Below are 22,991 nucleotides of genomic sequence, written 5' to 3'. Positions count from 1 at the left end.
TTATCATTTGACATCTATTGTCGTTCGTTATTGTCATTTCATCCGTTGTACATAGTACATCATAGGTGCTTCTAACCAGATCTCCCGTCTCGCTCCTAAACCCTTTCACCTTCCCAGGCTTCTCCATTAATCGGAATAGGTACAAAACAATTCATCTCCTTCTTAGCAGGTAAGACCATCATATATTCCGCGGCATTTTCGAAATATGTCTCACATAGCAATTCGTCATTGTCCATCTGTGATTTCGCTTGACCTTGATATGGTGCATTTGTGGGGTTCGATAGAAGTTGGATAGTGACCGTTGGTAAGAACAATTTACCTGATCTCATGGGTATGAGAATTATCTCTTGTTCCTCAGGTGTATCAGGCTATTTGGATCGATGATTATCATAATCAGTTTTCAATATCGAAATGCTCAAAGTGAAAGTAAAGTTTTGCACTCACATCAGCCAAGTAATATCCCTTCTTCTTGCCTACAACCAACCAATCTTCGTTGTTCTGAATATCAAATACCAATCTCTTATCATCTTTGTCATGATACCCAGACCAAGTGAATGAAGTTGATAAAGACAGTTTAATGTTGATTGCACGACCTTCGTATATCTGATTCAACGATTTTGAGGGAGTCATTCGTACGGTCGTTAATAGCTGTATACATAAATGTGTATGATCAGTATCCGAGCTATAACATGTTTTGGTCAAACTAAAACTTACACGATGTTGAGGTACGTCAACTGGGATTTCTAATGTCCGCCATACTACTTGCTCTTCGTGACTTGATATAGCCTATGATGTCAACCATCAGCTTCTGGTGTTCAGCATAGACGTAACGAATTGCTATTTACCTCCAGGAACTCTTCAAGCCCTTCGACCTGCCTCGACTTCAACATTTCCGCCAACGTCTCAGCTAGCGACGTACCCAGAAGATACGGTTTCAGCCACTTTCCTCTGTCATTTGCCCATTCACTTGTCAATACTCTTAAGGTATCGCGGGAGTTCGATGGTAATTTCGCAAAAGCATTCTCAATGTCCTGGCGGACTTCTACAAGGTTGGTGGTCATATTCAGCTTTAGAAGGCAACAAGGGGCTGCAAGGTGAAAGGCAAAACTGACCTTCTTCTAAACTTCGATAGCGTATCTTCAACCTTAACACCGCTCCATCTGATGTCATCACTAACATATCAGCTGGTACTAGCATCTCATGCAATTGCCGGCTTACCATCGTGTTTCTCTTTTTGTTTCACTTTGAATAGGCATGAAAGTGGTTGATTGGACGTAATGGTCTATGTTGATATAAGAGAATGAGCTGCTTTATCTCATCAACGATAGGTGTAGTTTAACTCACCACACTCTCCTTCCAATCTTCCCGACCAGCCTGAACCTCGTATCCCGCTTCCTCAGGTGGAGTTAGCTTTACAGAAGCTATACGAAGATACTCTCTGCCATCAGAAGCGATCGTGAAATGAGACAAGAGGCTACAACAATTCGTCAGCTTCGATCTGGACTCATCGATTTTCGATGTTGTATGGCAGACTTACCAATCGGGTCTGAAGAAATCTTGCACATTCACGGTCAATGGCAATCCCATGAAAACCACTTGATTGTCTATCCATTCTCTCGAACCTGACGAAGTATCATATTGTATGATGATTTGAGCCTGGTTGCCAAACTATCAGTTTCTGCTAACTCGTGGGACGCGGTCATTCAAACCGAATCGACGAGTTTGCAAACATACCTTGGCATATTCCCCTTGTGGTATTCCGGCATACGGAATGGTTATTTCCACATCTTCTTCAGCGCTGATATCGCCTATTTCAATAAGGCCAGTGCCGTCTAACGAGAGATCTACGATACGATAACTAGTCAACATTCCGATCAATATACCTGAATTGAGTGCTAGACAGTGCTCACCCTTGCCTCCATATTCAGCATGATGTAGAAGATACGTGACTTCTCCGATCAATGATCTTAATCCAACTCTGACATTCTTCATTTCCACCATGCCTGCTTTTACTTCCACCACTACCCTGGGATCCTCATCGAGTTTGACTAGTATTTGCTGTGCATCAGCGATTTCTGCTGACCTGTCTCAATCAACAGATAAGGATCTGAGAGATACTCACTAGCATATGGCATTCTCAATTTAGCTTCCACACCTTGAGCATTCCGCTTGACTTTCAGTAGAGACCCTTCTTCGTATTTGTTATATATAAAGCTAATTGAACCAATAACTATGGTAGAGGTCTGTAAAGTATACAAACCTTGAGTTGATGTCTGCGGGAAGTAGATCTGTCAGCTGGTGAACGGACCGAGATCATATAACAAGCAGCTCACCGAGCAAAATGCTTTGATGATATTTGATCCTGGCTGAAGGGTCTGACCATCACTTGAGAAGGTGATCACCTCTCCGTGAGTATCTGTAAGATCAAATGAGCTACTGTCGACTTGCACTGGCTGTACAAGAAACACCGAATCAGCTTAGGGGAGCCATCGCAAGCGGACGATTACTGACTATAGGTAGTACACTGGTGACCTCTGCCTTCAAGGAGGACTGATCATCCCCTTCCTCATGATTCGCTTCATCAGACATCAACCTGACCATGAAAGCTTTATGACCTTCCACTGTACAATTATATCATATGGTCAGCTATCCGCAAGGTATCTGTAGTGGAGTTGACATACCTTCTTGTTCATTTTCAGATTCCTTCAACCCAATTACAGCATCCCCTAACTCTGCATAATTACCATCCTTTTCTCCCTCCTCCCTCAACGAGGTAGTATCTACCAAAGCACACACTCTGAGATAAGCCAAAGCGAGATTCTCCCAATCTTCATCTTTCTCTCTACCTAATTCTCTATGAGCTTGTAGAGCACACTCCAAAGCGAATTTTGATATTGGATCCCAAGTTAAGATCTCCGCGCAATATTTGGCTAGTTCTCGTGAGAGGTCGTAGGCTTCAACCCACTGTTCGGTGTATCTACGTCACCCAAAATATTGTCAGTATCTCTACTAGTCGACTGAGCTGTACAGTTGTGTGTATATGTAGAAGTCTCCTACATATGTTACCACTCCCGGAACAGCCGTACAAATGGAATAGACACAATGTGAAGCCAAGGTTCCACTCACAAAGCCAAGGCCGCCAAATCGGCTTTCAACCTAATAACCGAATTGACTTTCCCACAAGATTGATAAGCTTTTATAGTCTTATTTGTCAATCCTAAATATAACGATCTACAATTATCTTTATCCCTTTGAGCGTCTATGAGCTGTTCGTTGGACAAGACCGGTCTTTCTTCGGATGTAGGATGTGTCGAGGTGATAGGTGTATGTTGCAATTCTTCATCATCTGATATTCCATTAGAAGAAGATTCGAACAAGACACTTTCTTCTTCCGCGAGATTGCCATAGGGCGATGAACCGGGTTTGAAAGGATATATGGGCGGTAAGTGTCCCGATGAAACGCCTATTCGCTCGACCTGATCAACGATGTCAGCGTTATGTCGGGTCAGTGCTGGATTCTTGGACTTTTTTTCCATAGATCCGAGTGACTAAGCAGGAAAGTGATCTGAAACCAAACCTACTTGTATACGAGCAATATCCAACAATTCTGATCTAGCTGATTCGTACGCTACCAGGCCTGAGTAATCGCCATTGGGTCTATCTATCCTTGACCAAGTGTCGCATTTTGATACTATGTCCATACATGCGGTATATGTCCATGATTCGATGAAATGTTCAGCAAGGGAGTCCTACGCAGGATGGAATGTATCAAAATCAGCACTCCATTTTCAACGTCCACTCATGAATAATGACATGTACGAAGGATTTGCCCTTCTAACACGAATGATGAAGCTCCGAAATGAGATGCAACGACGATGTGAACAACCCACCTCGGCTTCTCTCAACCTTCTAGTCAAACTAGCAACGAACCACTGTCCTCTTTTCGCAACTTCCGTTATCCTCCCTAATTTACCTAACAATTGCCCTTGTCTCGCAAATAGATAAATTCTAAAATCAAATATACTAATTTGACTATTCCTTATGAGCTCTCTATAAGGTTTCGAAGTGGTATCTAAGATAGGTAGGGAGTCGTCGCCTGGGTGAGTACCGCCAAGTTTAGATAGACCGTACCAGTTCAGGTTCTGTTCTTTGAGGACTTGGAAGAAGGACGCTTCGAGCTCTTCGTATATTATCAGAGAATCTTCAGGGAGATTAACGGATTCGAATGAGTTGGCTAGTGATTCCTATGAGAGACACGATTAATGGACGTTAGTAAGTCAGGCTGTTGTAAGGGACAACTGTCGGATGGAGACAAGATCAGGTCACGGTAATATGGGCTCCTCACTTACCTTCAACAAGAACCAAGTACAGAAATTCCACCCGACGTTCAACCGCTGACTCTCACCTCTTTTCACTTCCTCCTCACGCTCTATGATAGCAGAGTCGAAAGCCGATACCAGAGATTCTTTGATCTTGTTGATAAGTTCTGGCCATGCTGCTGGATCGTGTGTACCTGGTGGAGGAAGGTTGAGCTGGACGCATCTATTTGAGATGGGTTGAAGAATTAGTACATTTCCAGATCGGAGAGGTGATTCGATATACTGTTAGAGTAGTCCAGCGATAGCAAGGTGTATTATGGATACTGGGAAGAGTGATATGTCAACTTACCTATCTCTCTTCCCAACATTGAAATCCGTTTTCAGCTTCCCCAGAACACCTTTATCTTTGCCCCATACGCTCTTCCCACTACTCGAGGCTGATTGTCCAGATGGATTCGGTGGATTTATCAGTACGATCAATGGTGCGTGAGGTGCACGTCTTGCTGCCAGGAGTGAAAGCCAATCACGGATGAATGAGCGAGTTTGGTTCTTGTACACTTCTGCGTCCTGTAAAAATCAATACACAAGTTAACTCTCTATCAAGCTTCGAGCAATCAAGATACATCTGTGTCTACTAGTTCATACGATCCCTGAAGATTGGACACCTGCAAACGGTGAAGACGGTATTCACTCACCTCACATACTACCAAACAAAGATTAACCAACGGACTATCTAATACACTACTTCCCCCTGCTCCTCCAGCGCCAACGAGTGAACTGCTGACTTCACTCAACTCGCATAGCTGTATATCCACCTCTTGTATAGTTCTAAGTGAAGTTCGAGTGGAAGATTTCCAATGTAGGTTCCTAAGCGGTAGGTGTCGTTTTATACCTTCTATAGCGAGATTATGGATCTGTTGGAGGTAATTGTTGTTACCCGTGTTGGAGGTGATGGAAGGATAAAGGGTGTAGGTAATCGTTATCGGTTTTGGCATTGTGCTGGTAACGGGTGGTACCACCAGGTTCGTGGGCTGTTAGTGATTCACGTATAATGTATAGTGCATAGATCTAACCTTGTTATCATCTATCTATCTATCTATCTATCTTGGATCGTCTCTCGGACAACTCGATGTCGATGTCAAAACGCGGGGTAAACAATCTGTCACGTGGCAAATTCGTCGTTCGAACGGTGAAGAGTGATGGCGACGAGACTATCCAATTCGACATTGACAACAACGACTCGGGTGTGATGGTACACATACATGGGAACGAGTGGTAGCACTATTGCATACCTTACAACTTCTCTCTCCCACATCATGTTGTCTATTCTGCTACTACCAAGATGAAACCCAATCTGCGAAATGTATCTATACCATATCTCCCAAATTAAGTGAACGCGAACAATGCTATGCTTGAGTCCTCAACAGAGAAGTATAAGCAGGATTCTGCGTCTCTTCCACATAGACATATCCAAGATCGTTCAGAAATTCACCAAACGCGTCATAAGAGTTTTTGGGCACTTGTATACCGATAAGTACCTTGCCGACATCTAGATAAATATTATAGATGGTAAATTAGCAAATGATTGTCTTTGTGTTCCGCTTTTCAAGATCTAAGAGTAGATCTGGGGAGTCAGATCAACTCACCCGCTCCATGATTTCGATAATGGAACATTGATATATTCCAATCTGACTTCATACCTTTCAGGAAATTACCTAGAGCACCTGGTCTTTCTGGGAATTCTGCGTGGCGGACAGGCAGTAATCAGCGTTCAATCTTGAAGTTTAACGAAGAGTCAAGCACAGCAGGATCGCAACGAGATGATTGCAGCAGTATGCCATCAGGAGGATAAGATCGCTTACCAAACCTAAATAACCTCTCATCTTCTACTCCACTTCTTCCACCTACTAGATGCCTAACATGCGATTTCGAGAATTCATCTTCTGACAGATCAGTAGCTTCTATCCCCTCTTGCTTGAATTTCTCAAACAATTCATTGATCTCTTTCTGTCTCGCTTCGGGTGTCGGGCCAGTCGCCGACGATGACGCGCAGGAAAGGATGAACGAGCAGATGATGTATCCTGTAGAAGGAGAGGAATAACGGTAGGTGAATTCCGTGACAGCTCGACCTTCGAGCAGGGAATGGAATTTCAAGAAACTAGAGGAATTGGATGATCATGTCAGCGAGTCAATCCAACCCAATTGGAAACTTGCCTCCTTTCTGCGAAATCATAGAGCGGGAGTAGGGTATCTTTGCAAGTACAAAAGTTCCAATATACTCACGATCCAGGTTTCTCAGGCACTTTTATACTAATCAACACTTCTCTCCTCTCACCAATTTCCGCTCGTTCAGCTACGAATCTCAATCTACCAAAGTTCATATTACCCCCTGAGACGACAGCTACAAATCGTTTGTTCGCCCCTACGAGGTTATTACGTGAGATGTGGGCCTTGAGACCTGCTAGGGCAAGTGCTCCAGAGGGTTCGGGGATGGAACGGGTCTCTGTGAGCAGAAGGAGGAAGGAATATTAGCATGTTTCCTTTTTGCGGCCCAATAGGCAACACATGTAATTCAGAATCAATCCTCCCATAAAAATCCAGTAAATTGCGCCGATATGAGTATATAGTTGTGGTTGATCACTCACCTTCGAATACATCTTTTATCGCCGCACAGATTTCATCATTATTCACCAATACCACCCCATCCAAATTCTCCTTACACACTCTGAAAGGTTCTTCACCAACGATTCTAACGGCTGTACCATCCGCAAAAGGTCCGACTTCATCCAATAGGACCCTTTTACCTTTTCTCAAACTTCGTTCCATAGCGTCCCCATCAACAGTTTCTACACCGTATATAGCTACTGAAGGAGCTGCTACTCGCTTGATATAAGATGATATACCAGCTATCATACCTCCTCCACCTACTGCACCGAATATACCTGATATCTTATCTGCATCGCTTATCTGTCGACAAATCTCCATGGCGATGGTACCTTGGCCAGCTACGACGTAAGGGTCATCGAAGGGGGGTATGAAGGTCAGACCACCTTCTTTTTCTAATCTACTACATTCCGCTTTGGCTTCGTCAAAGTCCCTTCCGTGTAGGACTACTTGAGCTCCTAGACGCTGAACGTTCCTCCATTTGATAGATGGGGTGGAGACTGGCATGACAACTGTTGCGGGGATATTAAGTGAATGGCCGGATAATGCTACTCCTTGAGCATGATTTCCTAAACATACGAACAAAGCATGATTACATCAATATACTTCTAATTGTGGAAACATGAGGAACTGGATGTCAGGTGATCTATAGACTTACCAGCACTACATGTCACTACACCTTTCTTCTTCTCCTCCTCGGTCAATGAAGCCATCATATTGTATGCCCCTCTGATTTTGAACGAAAATACAGGATGGAGATCTTCACGTTTCAACCAGATCTACAATATCATATTTGTTAATCAGCAGCTGTTCCAGCGATATGGTGGACTGTGGAAAGAGCTACACACCTCGTTACCAAGTTTCGCAGAGAGGTTGACAGCATATGTCAAAGGCGTTTCTTTCAAATTCAGCGGAGCAGAGTATACTTTGGCTACATCCATGAACGATGACCTAGTTGTCAGCTATACATCAATCTTCGAGTGATGTTGAATATACTGGCTCACACATCAAGATCATCTTGAGATAATCCGGTACTTTCTGTCCTTTCCCGTTGACCTTCAAATAATGATCCGGTAATTTCTCATACAGATGTGAAGGTATATCCTCGTTGTCATCATGTTTGGCCGACGTCGGGGGAAAAGGTGCTGAAGATGTGTATTCCATATAGGATGGCGGTGACTTGGAGAATGAATGCGAGGAAGATGAAGGGAGATCACCGTTGGTTTTGGTGGGTATTGCCAGGCTATGTGAGGTGAACGTCTTCAGCATGAGACGTGAGAATGAGATAATACTACTGACCCGTTGGTAGTTACCATTATGTATACCTAGCGCTATGGGCTCGTCAATGTCAGTTGCAGGCTGTAGAGGGGAGAGGTCGACTGATTGCTATGATGTTGTTAACTTGGTTTGCATCCAACTTTTGACTTTTTCCTGGACGAGTCGAGCCGAAGATCCTAGCTAGAGATCGGGTGGCATGCATTACGTAATGACCGACACTTGGCAATTTAAGCTCTGCTCTAGGTTGACTTGCATCATCAGAGAGCAACACAACCCGCGCAGTCCCCCCTACATCTTGTCATCTATCTCTCTGTCCATCTGTCTATCGGCTCATTCATATCTACAAGCAACTAGCCGTATAGGCATCAGCAGCAGCACAAGGGCTCATAGCATCCCCTCATCAGTGCTTGTCAAGGAGCTATCATCATCATGTCGACCTCAGCAGCCGCTGGACCAGGTCCGAAAGGGGTCCATTACAACACCTCTCTCACAGCCGCGCTACTCCGAGGTGCTTGGGCAGAATCAAATCCGGGTCATGCACCCAACAAGACGGAGTTGAGCTGGGGTGAACTGGTTAGGAAATGGGGGAAACACACCGGTGGTAGTGAGTAGGCTGAATGTTCATATTCACACTGGGAGAGATATTATCTGTCTCTTGGCAGCCGAATCAATAGACATCGGAGGCTTGACTATCCAGCTAACAATCTTGAATCCGATATAGATGCCTCATTGATACATCATCTTCGCGACATATCACTCCTCTACCTCTCTTCAACCTCTCACGCCACCACCTCATCCTCGGGCTATCTAACCGTGTCGCCTACCCAACCCGGTTCATCCGCAATCAACGAGGCGCCAGGATCAAGTAATTCATCCAACGATTCGGCCGGTACAGCCAATACAGGATCTCACTCATCTTTCGTACACATCCCACACCCACACTTACGACATCGTAAGAAAGCTTCGCTGGATATACCAGATGCCTCTTCGTCATCGATCACAGGTAGTGGATCAAGTACGATACGTGCATCGGATGTGGGAACCTCGTCTAAAGCGAGTTATCTAAGCTCAGGTGATTTGGATGGTGATGAGACGGATGACCCGAGGGGATGGGCGGAAGGGAATTTGTGGTGGAATGGGGTCAGTCCTGAGGGTGTCGAGGAAGTCAAAGAAGGTATCAAGAGCTTAGAGGGACTGATAACAAGCGGGAAGTTGTCCAGCGCTGAGACAACTGTGAGCTATCTCAACTACCCATCGCACGTGTATCTGCTGATAACGTCCACCTAGTCTGCAAAATTCATCTTGGCATATCACCTGCATGCTCTCGGATCTCATGAAGATGCACTGAAGATATATGAAGGTATAGATTGGAATAGTGAAAATCGATTTGGAGCGGTACAAGGTGATTCTGCTGTCTTGGAGAGGATACGCGCAAGATGTCTACAAGGTATGTCACCGATCTCTATTCAGGTGCATGCCGCTCTAACATATCTATGCCCTCAGGTCTATCCTATGAATTAGCACAGAATCCAGATTATCATAAATCCATACAGTCTTACCTCCTTACAATACCCCTGTTACAATCCTTATCTTCATACAACTTACCAACACCAACTTACCTCTCCAACCAAACATCACCCAAAGCGACTTTTGATCCTCAGCGCGAAGTATATCGCTGGGGTTCCACGGCCTTGACACGTGCTGCTGTCCTCTCAGCTCGACGGCCTCTTTCAAATTCTCAAGACTCCCAAAATACTTTACGAATCTTACGTACGTACCATGCTTTCAGCTCTTCGTGGCCTCCAAGCTTCCGCCCAATACAAAGGCAACGAATGCTTTCCCTTTACCTCAGAGCGTTGGAATCATATTATCCTTCTCCTCGTCAATCTCCCTCGGAGTCACCGCTCCTCTACTCCTCCATTGTGCCCTCGATCACATCCGCTCGTGCATTGTGGGCAAAGGAGGTGATCGAAGCCATCCATCAAGGACGCACATTACTGCAATCTACCACGTCATTCCCTAGAGCAGGATCGATAAATCGCCCCGTAACTGAATTTAGCGAATTAGCTGTGAGCTTATACAGTAAATCCGCTGAATTGGGTAAAGAGGTGATATCGGTATTATGGTGGTCTATGACGTTGACATTCCAATCTCAAACTATCCTCCGACATCTCACACATCTATTAGCGGATATAGGAGATTCGTTGGATGCGAAAAGGGTGTTTGAGTTGTATGTCCAGTTGGTACTGAAGGCGAGAGAGACCCAGCAACCTGAAGTGTCCTTACAACTCAAACGGAGACCTACGAACGAAGATGCAGCTTCGCCTGAACAGATCAACAAACAACTGGAAGATTCTGATACGTCTGAAGAACAAAAGGGCCAGATGGGAGCTGAAAGCGAGATTGATAGTGATAAGCAGTTCATCGAGACTCTCTTAGCTGGTGCGAGACTTTTGGCGAGAGACCTGGGTGAGATCGAAGATGCTTGGAGATATGTGGTCTTGGCTGGCGATGTTCTTAACACGACCGGAGGGATCGAAATTGGTATAACGGATGAGTTGAAAGCTAGGATCGAAGAAGCCAAAGGTATAGTTAGAATGGGATTGGCAGTGCACACCGCCGACACAATCGATCGACCTACGTACCAAGCTCAAGCTATCAACCACTTGACAGCTGCTATCGATCTCTTCCCTTCTTCGTCCGGCTACTATCATTTGGCTCATTGTCAATCGGAAGCTCGATCAATCGACGCTGCGACTCAAAGTATCCGTTCGTCACTCGAGATGGACCCTACCAATGTCCAAGCGTGGCACCTGCTGGCGTTATTATTGACCGCTAGAAGGGATTGGGAAGGTGCGCTCAAAGCTTGCGAAGCTGGAATAAGCGTGTGGGAAGCGGATGAAGAGATCTCATCGAGTGAAGAGGATTTAGTAGGTGAGAATGAAGTTGAATCGAGGGACTTCGCGGTACAGCCTCCAACACCCACCAGCCCTCATTCCTCTACTGGTCGTGGGGACGGTACGACGGCAAGCTCATTTATCAATAAAGATGGGTCTTTCCCTCATTTATCGATTTCTCCACCTAAAGTGACACCCTTGAGCAAATCAGCAAGGCTAGAACATGTAATCAGACTTCGAATGACCCTGAATGTGATCATAGAGAAAATCCAAGGACCAGAATTAGCGATGTTGAAACAGCAGGAATTATTCGCTTTCTTCTCTGCTAGATCGGGGAAGAATAGAAAGAAACTAGGATATTCGACTGGATTTGGGAAATCGAATGGGATGAAATCTGTGGCTAGCTCTAGTAGTCTGACTGCTCTGCCTGGTACGGAAGGTGAGAAAGTGGAGGATCTGGGTGGGAGCTTCGTCAGTGTTGGAGTCAATGATGGTGGTCTTGTATCTGGTAAGTGTGACATATGATCTATGTTCAATAGTCTGTAAATATTTGGCTGATCGTCTTTGTTTGTGTTACCTAGTTCAACCCCCCACACCAATGACCGAGAAAACTCAACTAAATGCTATTTCCCTTGCTCCGCCAATCGCTGAGAAACCACCCATCACCGTCCAATCACCCTCACCCTCCCCTTCACCCACTCCCACGCCTCAACCTAGTAACACCGGTGCGCTAGTCAGTGAAGATGAAGATAAAAAGTCCCGAAGGAGAAGTCTCTCTGTCCGATCAAAGAAACATCTACATGTACCTGGTCAAGGACAAGCTCAAGGACACGGTTCAACTCAGCCAAGTTCCGCACCAGTATCTAGATCAAGTAGTATAAGGAGATTATCATCCACTTCGCCCACGATCCAACAGCAGAATGTTAGGGAGAGATCGGCTTCAGCAGCTCAATCAATAGCACCTACTGCTATTCATTCTCATTTTAGGAATTATGCTCCATCCTCTCGAACGATCTTACCTCCTCCTCCACCTATCCAACAGCCCACCACGGAAGAACACGGTCGTACGCCCGCTGAATCTAGGATACTGTCTAATCTGTGGTTGATGTCTGCAGCGACGTTCAGACGATGGGGTAAACTCGAGCAGTGTCTGGTGGCTATCGAAGAAGCTGAGGTTTTAGATCCTGAGAATCCAGATGTTTGGGTTCAGTTGGGAATGTATCATCAAGTAATCAATAAACAGAATCCTTCCAGCTCTACGACCAACAACAACAATAACGAAGGAGATGGTGAAAGTAAATCAACGGATAATCAAGCTGAATCATCATTCGTTAAATCCCTCTTGATCAAACCAGATCATTCATCAGCCATCATAGGTTTATCCAAGATATACCTCGAATCACATCAAGTGGATTTGGCTGAGACCTTGTTGAATTCCCTGACGCAGGAAAAAGGATGGGACTTGGTACAAGCTTGGTACCTCCTTGGTAAAGTCTGTGAATCCCAGGGAAGGGATACGAGAGCAAGGGAATGTTGGGAATTTGCCTTGGGGTTGGAGAGGAGTGGGCCTGTCAGGGAGTGGAATCAGGTTGGAAGGTGGTTATGAGAGGTTGACCTCACTCGCAAAATCACGAACCTTCGATTGATTTGATTTGGATTTGGATTTGGATTTGATCATCTTCCTGACCTGCGTACGCTATATTTATAATTATATTCGCTTTTATCTTACCTTCTTTTGGTCTGTTTTGGTATAATCAACGGATTCTTTCCAACATGCAATATGACTCTTCAGACACAATGCATTGAAACTTCTCATGCTACGATAAGTTTGGATATATTACAAAATGCATATTTGGATGAGAGAGGTATCTACTCGTATGGAACAATGTATATATAATATATCAATCCGAAACATCGTAAAGGCTAATGAACCAACCTCGATCTTTCTTTACTACTGATGATGATAAATGTTCAAGGATCCTCACTACGCCTGATAATCTTTATAATCCCTCCATTTGTCCGTAGCCAAAAGACCACTGACAAAAGAATGGAATTGAGGTGCTTGTTGAGGGTTCGATAATTTATATAACGGTACGGCCGTACGTAAAGTCGATCGTTGCATTTCCTCTACAAGGCAAAGCGAAGCAGAAAAAAGCAAAACAAAACAATCAGTATATCATACAATCGCATTTCTTTCTGTGTGGATATCCTAGATAGTATCCACCTCTGTCACTCACCTTTCCTCTCCAAATCCTGTTTGACCGTATCATCTTTCACCTCCACATCTTTCATCATGACCTTCATTGAATCCACCACATCGTCCAATCGAGGTATGACAGACGTGGGTGACATTTGACCTAATCGCAGTAACAACATCAAACCTAATACTTTCACCTCGTTGACATCGGATAAAGAAGCCATGACTCGTTCGGTGAATGTGGGTAAGTCGATCTTGGAGAAACATGTTCCGAGCTATACAACATCTGTGAATTAGCTGAACTGCGCGGTTGCTCTCAGAGGTCAGTGTGAGAGACAGCTTACCAGAGTATACATCGTCTCATATGCTGTCTTTCGATTCTCAAGCCCATCATCCTCGATCACTGCGAATGATCTTCCAATATCAGTTCAGGTATTCTAAATCACCTCCTCCAACTGAGTTTGCAACATACCCTTGAATGGACCCATTTGAACTTCTCTTTGCAGTTCTTTCTTGACATACGTCTCCTGGTACAATAGCGGTTGAAGGGTATTGAGTTTATCGACGATCAAATGCGGTTTATGTTGGATGGCAGAATTGAGCGAGGCAAGTGATAATCTTCGAACGATCTGAAAACTTCGATTGTCAGCTGATGGAGAGTGTGCGGGGTCACTCTACAAGTAGCTCACCAAGTTTGAATCTTTCATTAGAGACAAGAATTCCACAATGATTGGAGCGATAATTTCATCGTATGAAGAGGAGGTGTCGATAAATGTGTATCTGACTGCTGCAGCTACGATGGCTCGATTTTTGGGACTCGATCGGAGTAGCTCCTATACAAGTCAAATCAGTTTGTGTGATTTGAAAGAAACGTAGCATATCAACTGACCTGAAGTTGAGGTAGGAATTTTCCAGGAGCTGTAGTTGTCAATTTACCAATACAAGCCGCTTTGACATTCCTAATTCCGTCATCACCAATTTCTCCTTCTTTGGTAGACACGTCATCCGCGAAAAGCGGTTTCCAGAGTGAATCGGCGAGAAGTTCAAGCTGAGCAGCGGATGAATGAAGGATGACCTATCATACCGGACTATGTCAGTGAGCTTGCTCAGATAGCTCATACAACGAAAAAAAGCAGCTCACCTCTTTCAAAGAATGCAAAAGTAGTAATCTAGTTGCTTCGCTCGTAACAGTCTCGATATGCTTGATAATAGCTGGTAAAAACACCTTGGGAGCTCCAACAGCAAGATTACCTAGGGTTTATGTAAGCTTCCGTTGAGTCGCGATGTATAGGGTCACCTACCAGCAGCAAATGCAGCAGCACTTCTGACCTCCTCACTTTCATTGTTAAAGAAGTTCAAAATCTTGTCGAATAAATCAGGTATCGTTGATAAGTCACTATATCGACGATCGATCAGCTTCACCCTGGCTCGGAATGCGGACCCAACTCACGTTATTCGGCCTATCTCGCCTATGCATAACAAAGAGAGGTATACATCCGGTTCAGTAGCTTTGGAAGACTACATCAAAATCCCGTCAGCTTTGCTGGAGTCACATCAAACAAGACTCAAATGATAGCTCACCTTGATCACTTTCTGAAACAAAGCCAAAACACCAGCAGCATTCCTCTGAGAATGAGCTACGACAGTCCCGATGATCTTTGCCGTGGTGGTGTAGATGGAAGTTCCACCTTTAGTAGCATCGGGAAGATGGTGTGATTTACCGAGGTTCTCAACTAAGGCAGGTACCAATCTCGTCGCGCAATCCTGATCACCATCTACATAAGCGGCGAAGAAAGTCGACAAGGCGTCCACGAGGTGCTGGTTCGACGATGGGGTTTTGATAATTTGCATTATCTTAGGTGATAATTGACTATCCACCGATTCTCGACAGTTGGGTTGCTGGCTCAAGATTAAGGAGACTACTTGCAGGGCTGTAGGAGTTTCAATGAACGGTAGTAGTTCACCAACAAGATCGATGGCGGTTTGGGCCGGAAGACCAGTACCAACTCTGGTAAGAATATTGGAAAGACAAGCAAATTCCGAGTTCTTGGTTGTCGATCTTTTACTTCGTCGTAAAGCCACGACTACTTCGGGCAAGACCGAGAGTAACCATGACTCGAAATCTTTGCCTTTGAGTAAGGGTGATTCGGCGATCTTGCCAATGACGAGGACAGCTGTCGAGGCGGTGTTTTCGTTGGCAAGTCGAGACGTGATGAGCGGTAGGCAAGTGGAATATGACGAAGTGAAAGTATCTCCCTCGTGCACTAAAAGATATCCAAGGGTATCCAAAGCTTTTTCTCGAACGTCGGCGTCTGTGCTGTTGTCCGCCAAGATTGCGGTAGTAGCGTCAAATAATTGTTGAATGGGTTGGACAAAGCTTGATGGTAAAGGTGGAGTCGATCCCTTGGGTCTAGCAGCTCGTGCCAAACTAGCAGCAGCGTTGAAAGCCTCAAAGCTAATCCGTTGGAGCTTGTCGTTCATGCATCTTACGATGGCAGGTACTAGCTGACCCAAATGATCGGCGTAAACTCTAGCAGGGTGGTCCGCGAAGAAGGTAGTCAGGAAAGAAAGAGCTGCAATGGCCAGCGAAGCGGACGTCGAGCTGTCGACTGATCGAATAACCGAAGTGGCAGCAGCACAAATAGCGTTTGCGGAGTCATCCAGGCCGCCGCTGAGAGCTTTTGAGATCTCCCGGAGAAGCAGGAAGCACTGTTGACGCGTTGGTACCGATTTGGAAGAGATCTGTTTGAGAATAGCTCGTGAGAGTTGGGGAAGACTAGTTCGGAGGTATGATATTATACTGCGACATCGTCAGCTTATGCAGATCGGTGGTGGGATTGAGTCGACTCACCTGTCATCCGGGGCATAATCTTCGTCCATACCTTCACTTCTCTTTCTCTTATTTCTGCCGCCTGAGACGACCTCAGCAGCACGAGCAGAAGCGGTCTGCTTGAGCAGCACCTCAAACGCAGCAAGTACTTCCAACCGTACACTCTCCTCTCTTTCGTTAAATCGAGAAATAAGTACAGGAGCGGCATGACTATAGAAGTCTGCCAAAATGTCGTTTCTGGTACCAATGAGCGCAAGAAGCAGTTTAGCGGCAGATCGTCGGACCTTCCATGAGTCGTCTCCATCATCAGAATAGCTGCAAATGTGTGATTGATGAGCATAATGCATACGGAGTCTGTGGACTCGCATAAACTCACGCATCGTCTTCAAACTCGTCATCCTCGTCTTCTTCATCATCCTCACCATCCATGTCCACGTCGTCATCGTCAAGGTCAACGTAGTTCTGCGATATACAATGAGCTGAGATCTTATGAAACGCAACGGCCGACTCACAGGATCATATTTCACCAGCGACAAAGCTCTTTCGACGACTGTCTGTATGTACGGCGCGATCTCAGTGGGACATCGCAGCACAAGAACTTCCAGCGCCTATCATAAATCTGTCAGCTGACGGGGAATCATCAGCCATACGACTTGGAGAGAACTTACCACTAAAGCAGCTTCAACAGTCTCGGTATCTTCCGGATTCTCAGTCTCCTCCAACACAGTTTCTCCCACTTTTCCTTCCGCCAACAAAGCTCCTATCTTATGTGCACTCTGACCTCTAGCCAACGTAGCAACGACTCCTAACCAGACTCTGACAGCTTCTGGTCCCTGGGATAATCCATCTACTATCTGCTTTTTCAACGAATTATCGAATAATCCTGGATTGGTAGAAACAAGAGCAGATACAGTGGGTATAGCTCTTTTCCTGATGGCTGGTCTGGCGGAAGATAGGATATTTGATAATGAGGTGATTGATGTATTCTGGATTTTCTCAGAGCTTCTGAGTATGTATGAGAATCGAATGAATAGGTCTGTTAGAGTCTGTAGAAGTTCAGAAGCGAGTTGAGGGTTGATGTCGGACTGAAACGTCCAGATTGTCAGCGGTTGGTGTGAGATGCAAGGGAACGAGACATGGAAGAGGCGCAGATGAAAGAGGGTGACGAAGAGAAGAGGTAAGGAGTCATGTATGAGGACTCACCTTAAATAAAGCAAACACTCGGGATACGATCTTTTCCACATTGGCTTCTGCTTGCTGTCCGTCCACTGGCATCTCAAGAACAACAGATTTGAGGGCTAACATAAAACAAACGGGTGTAAAATTGAGCTTTCATCAAGGGCCGTATAAAACCAGATATCTCACCTAGACAAGAGATATCTCTCCTCTCTTCATCATTCGAAGACACACCATCCAGCAGGGAGTTCACTATATTCGTAAGTACTTGCTGACGTGGTTTTCGCACCATCAGAGCGATACTACCCCAATCGATTAGCTCAAGTACACCTCTATCACACATCCAGCTAATGAGATTATCGATTTGGACTCACCAAGATACAGCAGATGACTTGACTTCCGCATTCGAGTCAGATAACAACTTCAATACGTTATCCGTCAACGTAAGTTCAGTCCCTTCGTCGGTGTACGATATACTTGAACTTCGACGAGGATCAGATGATGACCCTGGTACAGGGGAAAGAACCCTTGAGAGCTCTTTGTTAAGGTCGATGAGCGCCATTACTCGGTGATCCGAGTCGGTTGACCTCATCTGTTAGAAAGTATAGAAGAATCAGCCCGTGTCAGCCGACCAGCCGACAATGAGTGGATAGTGGAGGTATCGGTGAGCGTTGGACGTTGAACGTACCTTTTCGAGTAAGCCGGAAAGCTGTATGTTCAGCTGACCGTTAGGTTTTGAGGACATGGAGGAATGCTTCTACGTTGACTGAGTCGGCTCGTTGACAGAAGGAGCCGTGTCGTGAGAAGTAGCTGAAGGATGTTGAGCATGCGAGTGATGGTGATGGTGATGGTGATTGTGTATGTGTGGACAGGAGGAATCCACGGTTGAAGCGGGGCACGACTGGGTTGACGTAAGGTGATCACGTGACAATGTGAAATGACGTGGCATTATATCGTCGAGGGGTGGAGTGATACTCGGATGATACCTCCGTGGCCTGGAAAAGTTGGGATGAGCTAGAAAGAGCATCTCGATGAAATACGAAGACGATGATACATTGTACCTAAATCATACATCTATCAATCTTCATTGTACCGATCCTAAACAAGTCCTCAGCCATACTACGACTGCAACCTCAACAACCTTTCCCTGTTTTGAAAAATACAGATCCAACTGCACGTTCGCATCCAAAACTAGACTTCCAGACGCACATTTACCACCATGCCAGTCCGTATTCGTCTAGCCCGACACGGGTACAAGAAGAGCCCCCTCTATCACATCGTAGCCATCAACTCCAAACGACCTCGAGAGGGCAAGCCACTGGAGACATTAGGGATATACGACCCGATACCGAGATTACGAAAGGGAGTGGTCGTTCCTCCTCAGGCGAATGTTTTTGGTAGTGGACCAGAAGATACGGGATTGATCAAGAAGGAGAAGGAGATTAAGTGGAATGTGGATAGGATAAATTATTGGTTGGGTGTTGGGGCGGAACCTACTAGGAGTGTTGTGAAGCTTTTGGAAAGGGTGAGTGAGAGGATTTAATAGGTTTGACGGATTGGAATTGGAATCAATTGTTTCATCCACACTCATACCGTTCCACTTCATTGGATTTCCTCTCATATCACATATATCTGTCCTTTCGACCCATTCGCCAGTCATCAAAGTTCACGGAAGAGTCAATCCCATTTTTCCGAGAATCGATAGCTGATCTTGTTTGATGTTTTGTACAGGGCGGAGTCCTCACAACACCCCATAAATGGCAACATCCCTGGTCACCCGCCCCTCCTCCTTCATCCACCCCACCATCACAACCACAGCAGACGATATCACAGTGATAATCACTACCATAGTATGACATACATATAACATCATGTATTGAGGATCCTTTACTGTATCTCACAGATATTGGATTTCACCTAGAGTTTGCATGTCCGTTGTGGAACTATTAAGGTCATTTCTCCATACACTTTACTGAATCCTGATTATTTCGAAAAGTACCAGGTTCCATAGATCTGATGTCATCTCCAAAAGAGATATGAGTGGGCAACTTTGGGATACAAGTGTTTTATCATTAATTGAATATGCATAATTAATAATTACTGAACTACACTGCTTGAGTCTTCCTATGAGTTCTTCTGTATTGGACAAATCGTGTCACTCAACTTCCTCTATTTTCGTAAATCATCCTTCCACAACACAATGCTTATCTATCGTTTACTCAACGTCGTCGAGCTGAAAGATATTGCAATAGCAGAGTCAGCACGATTGAACACTGACTAAGATCAGACGAGAAGATATGAGAGAAAAAAAAGTCACTCACACTAGATACTTTTGCTTTTCCTTTGTCAGCCGACGCACCAGCAGTAGAGATCTCCTCAATAGCTTCCTCCTCTTCTGGTACATGGTCATCATCTGAATCACCTTCATCATCACCACCCGCGCCGAAATCTGGCATACCGCCCATTCCACCCATACCTCCCATACCTCCCATTCCACCCATTCCACCCATTTGTTCCATCATCTTAGACTATACGTAAAAAATGACAAGTCAGCATACAAGACACACGATGTAGAAGATCATCGGTCAGTCAAAAAAAAAATCACTTACGAAGTCCATTCCTCCCATACCTCCCATACCGGGCATACCACCACCCATACCGCCCATACCTCCCATACCAGCCATTTGATCTTCCATACCGGCAGTTGGGCTGTACATCACAAGCGATATCAGCATATGATCATTTGACCAAAAACAGAGAGATTCCTTAAAACTCACTCTTCAGCACCTTCTTGTTCATCCTCATCAACCCACTATATCAAACAAACAGTAAAGACTAGTCAGTACACCACATTTGATGGACATGATGGAGTATGCCATGGGTGAGCGGATATATACTTACTTTTGAGAAATCGGTCTTTACCCAATTTCTATTAGGCTTCTCTTTAGTCAATCTAGGCCAGTACTCTGACTTGGGGGTTTTCTTTAGGAGGACTAAAACGATAGCTCGGGAAGTAACGACTTTTTTGGTCTCCTATATTGACCAAACCCACAAAACGAGCATCAATCATCAGTACCACTTTTAAAATGTAAAATCATGATTAAATTGCATTAATGACCCACCTCTGGGATGATCTCGTCGTATAATTGTAAGTCGAAAGCGTACTCCTTCTCGGGAACACCTTTGGCAGCGCTGAATTGTAATAAAGAGCATGTTAGCGATGAATAGTCCAAGTACGATTGCGAATTCGTATGAGTGACATCAGGGGAAAGAAGGATATCGATAAGGACATGACGACAGTAGGTGAGATGCGAGGAGAATCAAGGGGCGGGAACGGGAAGAGAGTGAGAGAGATGGGAGGGGTTGGAAGAAGGAGAGAGATTAAGATAAGCGAGATAAGTAGGGGCAGAGAATGTGACCAAAAGGAGAGTACAGACGCAGCAGGGCAAAGAGGGGCAAGGACGGCCAACGGACGATGAACAGCAGCAGTCGAAAGAAGAAGTCAGCATAACTCACTCTCCAGCTTTAGCAGCGAAAGAGATTTCCGTAGGTTTGATCTCCAACTTCGGTTCACCTTGAATATCAGGAGCGTTGATAGTGAAGTAGATGATGTTCTGATATTAAGAATTATGTGCGTTAGCGACCTCTTCCTCTTTTCTCGTGCACAATTCCATCCTTCATCCTTCATAGACTGTAGGTCATAGATCATGTAGCAAAGAGCATAGAGCGCTGTTATTTCTGTTCAGCATAACTCACCTTTTCAGCTTCAGTAGCGTTACATCGCTCGGCGTAAGTGATCTCTGGGTGGATAGGGGCCATTTTGTTGTCTCGTTTCTATTGCTTGTACTTGTACTGAGTGTCTGTTTCTATTCTTCCGTTATGGTTTGTAGAATGCAATATCAAGATGGGAACGTATAACTGCAACGGTGTCGATCCATGGAATGTCAAAAGGTTGAATATATTGCTCGGATGCCCAAGATGCCACGTGATGCCGCGGTAATGACCTCTCTGGAAGCTTCCAAGGGGATCTCCACATATCTTCGCATACAACCATAACACAAAATGAATAAATACTGTGCATACTTCACTTCCTATGTACATTACAAGCTTGCTTTCTTCTCCCGCTCCATAGCTACATCATCATCAACGCTTGGTTCGCCCTCATTTCCCTTTCAGAGCGCAGTAATGACTTGTTGACCTATGAATTCTTCTCCCGGAGCAAGAGATTTGAATTCACGAGCGTATCCAGGTTCGATACAGATGTATTTTTCCTGTTTATCCGTACTTTCATTCAGCTCATTCCGTTACGCTTGCATGGTAGCCGACTCACCCATCCTTTATCCTCCATGTCGACTATCTTCTTACCGGTCTCTTCGGTAGGGTTCCAGATAGTGCAGCTAATATAGTAGAAGAGATATAGCATGAATGTCAATCACATCATGCTTTTATATCACTTCATATGAGTACAGACTCACTCTTCGAATCCTCTGAATCTGACTTTGTATCCACCTCCGAATCCATCGTCCACATGAACTTCTTGACTCGCTACTTTGTGATAGACTCTATGGTCAACCAAAACACAATGATCAGCTTGCGCCCTTGACAGTTCCTTAACTTTAACTGACCTATCAATAGGTCTATCAATAACTATATCCTCTCCATCACTTTCAACTTTCTTCCCTCCCAGAATCTTATCAACATAAGTAGTTCCTTTTGGAACATTCGAAATTTTGATCTTCGAGGAATCGGGAATAGCCAAGTAAGTATGTAAGAGAGCTTGGAATGTAAATTCCTTGGACTCCTCTTCGTTGACTATATGGAGATCGGTCGAAAGTTGATGTTCAGATAACGTAACTACATAGGCAAGTTTGTATTTATGTTGAAATTCAGTTGGAGGTAAAGGTGCGGTAAATCGAAGTGAAACTCCCTCGGGTCGATCCATAACGGTCTTCTCAAATTTCCAAATTTGGTTACGGGCGAAACCATGTTGGGATAATGAGGCGTATTCAGGAGGAGAGGATGGTGGTGGACCGAAAATTGGCTATGAAGATAAATCGGAGAAATCAGTATTGCTCTGGTTGAGGATGTATATCAGGATAGGAGGCGACTTACGAAACAGATTGGTATACCACCTCGAATCTGTCATGTCATCAGAAGTCAGCTGGTCGATTGACATTCTCACGAGGTGGTGGAGAATAGCTCACAGCTTTGCTGCCGTCTAAGGCAGCTTTACCACTGACGAATAGTCGTTCTTTACCCGCTGATTTCCATGAGACTATCGTAGCGCCGTAGAGACTGTAAAAGAAGGAGACTTGTCAGTCTACCTCATTGTAGACTATGAATCTTGAAATTCGACAAGACGTACTAGATCTCAGCGCTAGATCCCTGTTGTCCATTGTCATCGTCAGTGAATCTACAACGATCATGTGTTGAACCTTGAGAGCCACTCACCGATTCATGGTTAATGATGACGGATTTATCAGTTTCGGTAACTCCCATTTTGACTGTCTTGCTTTTGATTGTTGTTCTGTTTCCTTGAGTCAGATGAATAGATGGTCGTGATATGCAAGAAGAAGGACGTGGAGGAATGTTAGGGTGATCATACGTATGATCATCAGGATGAGTGTCTA

General features: G+C 44.8%; 7 protein-coding genes across 7 annotated transcripts; 2 read left to right on the top strand and 5 right to left on the bottom strand.

The window, feature by feature from the left end:
• Window positions 1-95: 95 nt before the first annotated feature.
• Window positions 96-5,314, bottom strand: I203_106162 (uncharacterized protein; the record flags this gene model as incomplete). Its single annotated transcript, XM_065517911.1, has 20 exons — window positions 96-368; window positions 445-648; window positions 715-786; window positions 846-1,042; window positions 1,113-1,160; window positions 1,219-1,282; window positions 1,345-1,474; window positions 1,538-1,656; window positions 1,735-1,844; window positions 1,911-2,048; window positions 2,123-2,273; window positions 2,334-2,453; window positions 2,512-2,621; window positions 2,682-2,977; window positions 3,127-3,476; window positions 3,582-3,749; window positions 3,891-4,244; window positions 4,350-4,542; window positions 4,669-4,886; window positions 5,015-5,314. The coding sequence occupies 20 exons, from the start codon at window positions 5,312-5,314 to the stop codon at window positions 96-98; spliced, it is 3,615 nt and encodes a 1,204-aa protein (XP_065373215.1).
• Window positions 5,315-5,725: 411 nt separating this feature from the next.
• Window positions 5,726-8,299, bottom strand: I203_106161 (threonine ammonia-lyase, biosynthetic; the record flags this gene model as incomplete). The annotated part of the gene is made up of 9 exons (XM_019147927.1): window positions 5,726-5,868; window positions 5,966-6,061; window positions 6,182-6,477; window positions 6,603-6,822; window positions 6,965-7,552; window positions 7,642-7,762; window positions 7,832-7,914; window positions 7,988-8,226; window positions 8,283-8,299. The coding sequence occupies 9 exons, from the start codon at window positions 8,297-8,299 to the stop codon at window positions 5,726-5,728; spliced, it is 1,803 nt and encodes a 600-aa protein (XP_019002845.1).
• Window positions 8,300-8,690: 391 nt separating this feature from the next.
• I203_106160 (uncharacterized protein) lies at window positions 8,691-12,764 on the top strand (the record flags this gene model as incomplete). Its single annotated transcript, XM_065517910.1, has 5 exons — window positions 8,691-8,865; window positions 8,983-9,494; window positions 9,549-9,708; window positions 9,765-11,666; window positions 11,740-12,764. 5 exons carry the CDS (start codon window positions 8,691-8,693, stop codon window positions 12,762-12,764), a joined length of 3,774 nt encoding a protein of 1,257 aa, XP_065373214.1.
• Window positions 12,765-13,142: 378 nt separating this feature from the next.
• I203_106159 (uncharacterized protein) lies at window positions 13,143-18,106 on the bottom strand (the record flags this gene model as incomplete). The annotated part of the gene is made up of 18 exons (XM_019147925.1): window positions 13,143-13,285; window positions 13,396-13,630; window positions 13,700-13,758; window positions 13,828-13,984; window positions 14,045-14,188; window positions 14,245-14,430; window positions 14,497-14,606; window positions 14,657-14,751; window positions 14,806-14,873; window positions 14,937-16,155; window positions 16,207-16,500; window positions 16,562-16,647; window positions 16,698-16,793; window positions 16,854-17,270; window positions 17,389-17,483; window positions 17,551-17,663; window positions 17,736-17,953; window positions 18,050-18,106. The coding sequence occupies 18 exons, from the start codon at window positions 18,104-18,106 to the stop codon at window positions 13,143-13,145; spliced, it is 3,792 nt and encodes a 1,263-aa protein (XP_019002843.1).
• Window positions 18,107-18,580: 474 nt separating this feature from the next.
• I203_106158 (mitochondrial 37S ribosomal protein bS16m) lies at window positions 18,581-19,197 on the top strand (the record flags this gene model as incomplete). The annotated part of the gene is made up of 2 exons (XM_019147924.1): window positions 18,581-18,886; window positions 19,093-19,197. 2 exons carry the CDS (start codon window positions 18,581-18,583, stop codon window positions 19,195-19,197), a joined length of 411 nt encoding a protein of 136 aa, XP_019002842.1.
• Window positions 19,198-19,576: 379 nt separating this feature from the next.
• I203_106157 (uncharacterized protein) lies at window positions 19,577-21,180 on the bottom strand (the record flags this gene model as incomplete). The annotated part of the gene is made up of 8 exons (XM_019147923.1): window positions 19,577-19,594; window positions 19,683-19,889; window positions 19,971-20,070; window positions 20,139-20,173; window positions 20,263-20,394; window positions 20,484-20,553; window positions 20,878-20,975; window positions 21,118-21,180. The coding sequence occupies 8 exons, from the start codon at window positions 21,178-21,180 to the stop codon at window positions 19,577-19,579; spliced, it is 723 nt and encodes a 240-aa protein (XP_019002841.1).
• Window positions 21,181-21,533: 353 nt separating this feature from the next.
• Window positions 21,534-22,860, bottom strand: I203_106156 (uncharacterized protein; the record flags this gene model as incomplete). The annotated part of the gene is made up of 8 exons (XM_019147922.1): window positions 21,534-21,632; window positions 21,692-21,758; window positions 21,837-21,923; window positions 21,987-22,402; window positions 22,474-22,500; window positions 22,566-22,656; window positions 22,727-22,746; window positions 22,813-22,860. 8 exons carry the CDS (start codon window positions 22,858-22,860, stop codon window positions 21,534-21,536), a joined length of 855 nt encoding a protein of 284 aa, XP_019002840.1.
• Window positions 22,861-22,991: the final 131 nt, after the last annotated feature.

Source organism: Kwoniella mangroviensis (genome assembly GCF_000507465.2).
Source record: "Kwoniella mangroviensis CBS 8507 chromosome 1 map unlocalized Ctg02, whole genome shotgun sequence".
Taxonomy (NCBI): domain Eukaryota; kingdom Fungi; phylum Basidiomycota; class Tremellomycetes; order Tremellales; family Cryptococcaceae; genus Kwoniella; species Kwoniella mangrovensis.
Note: the sequence above shows the minus strand (reverse complement) of the source record. Positions and strands in the feature narration are given on the sequence as shown.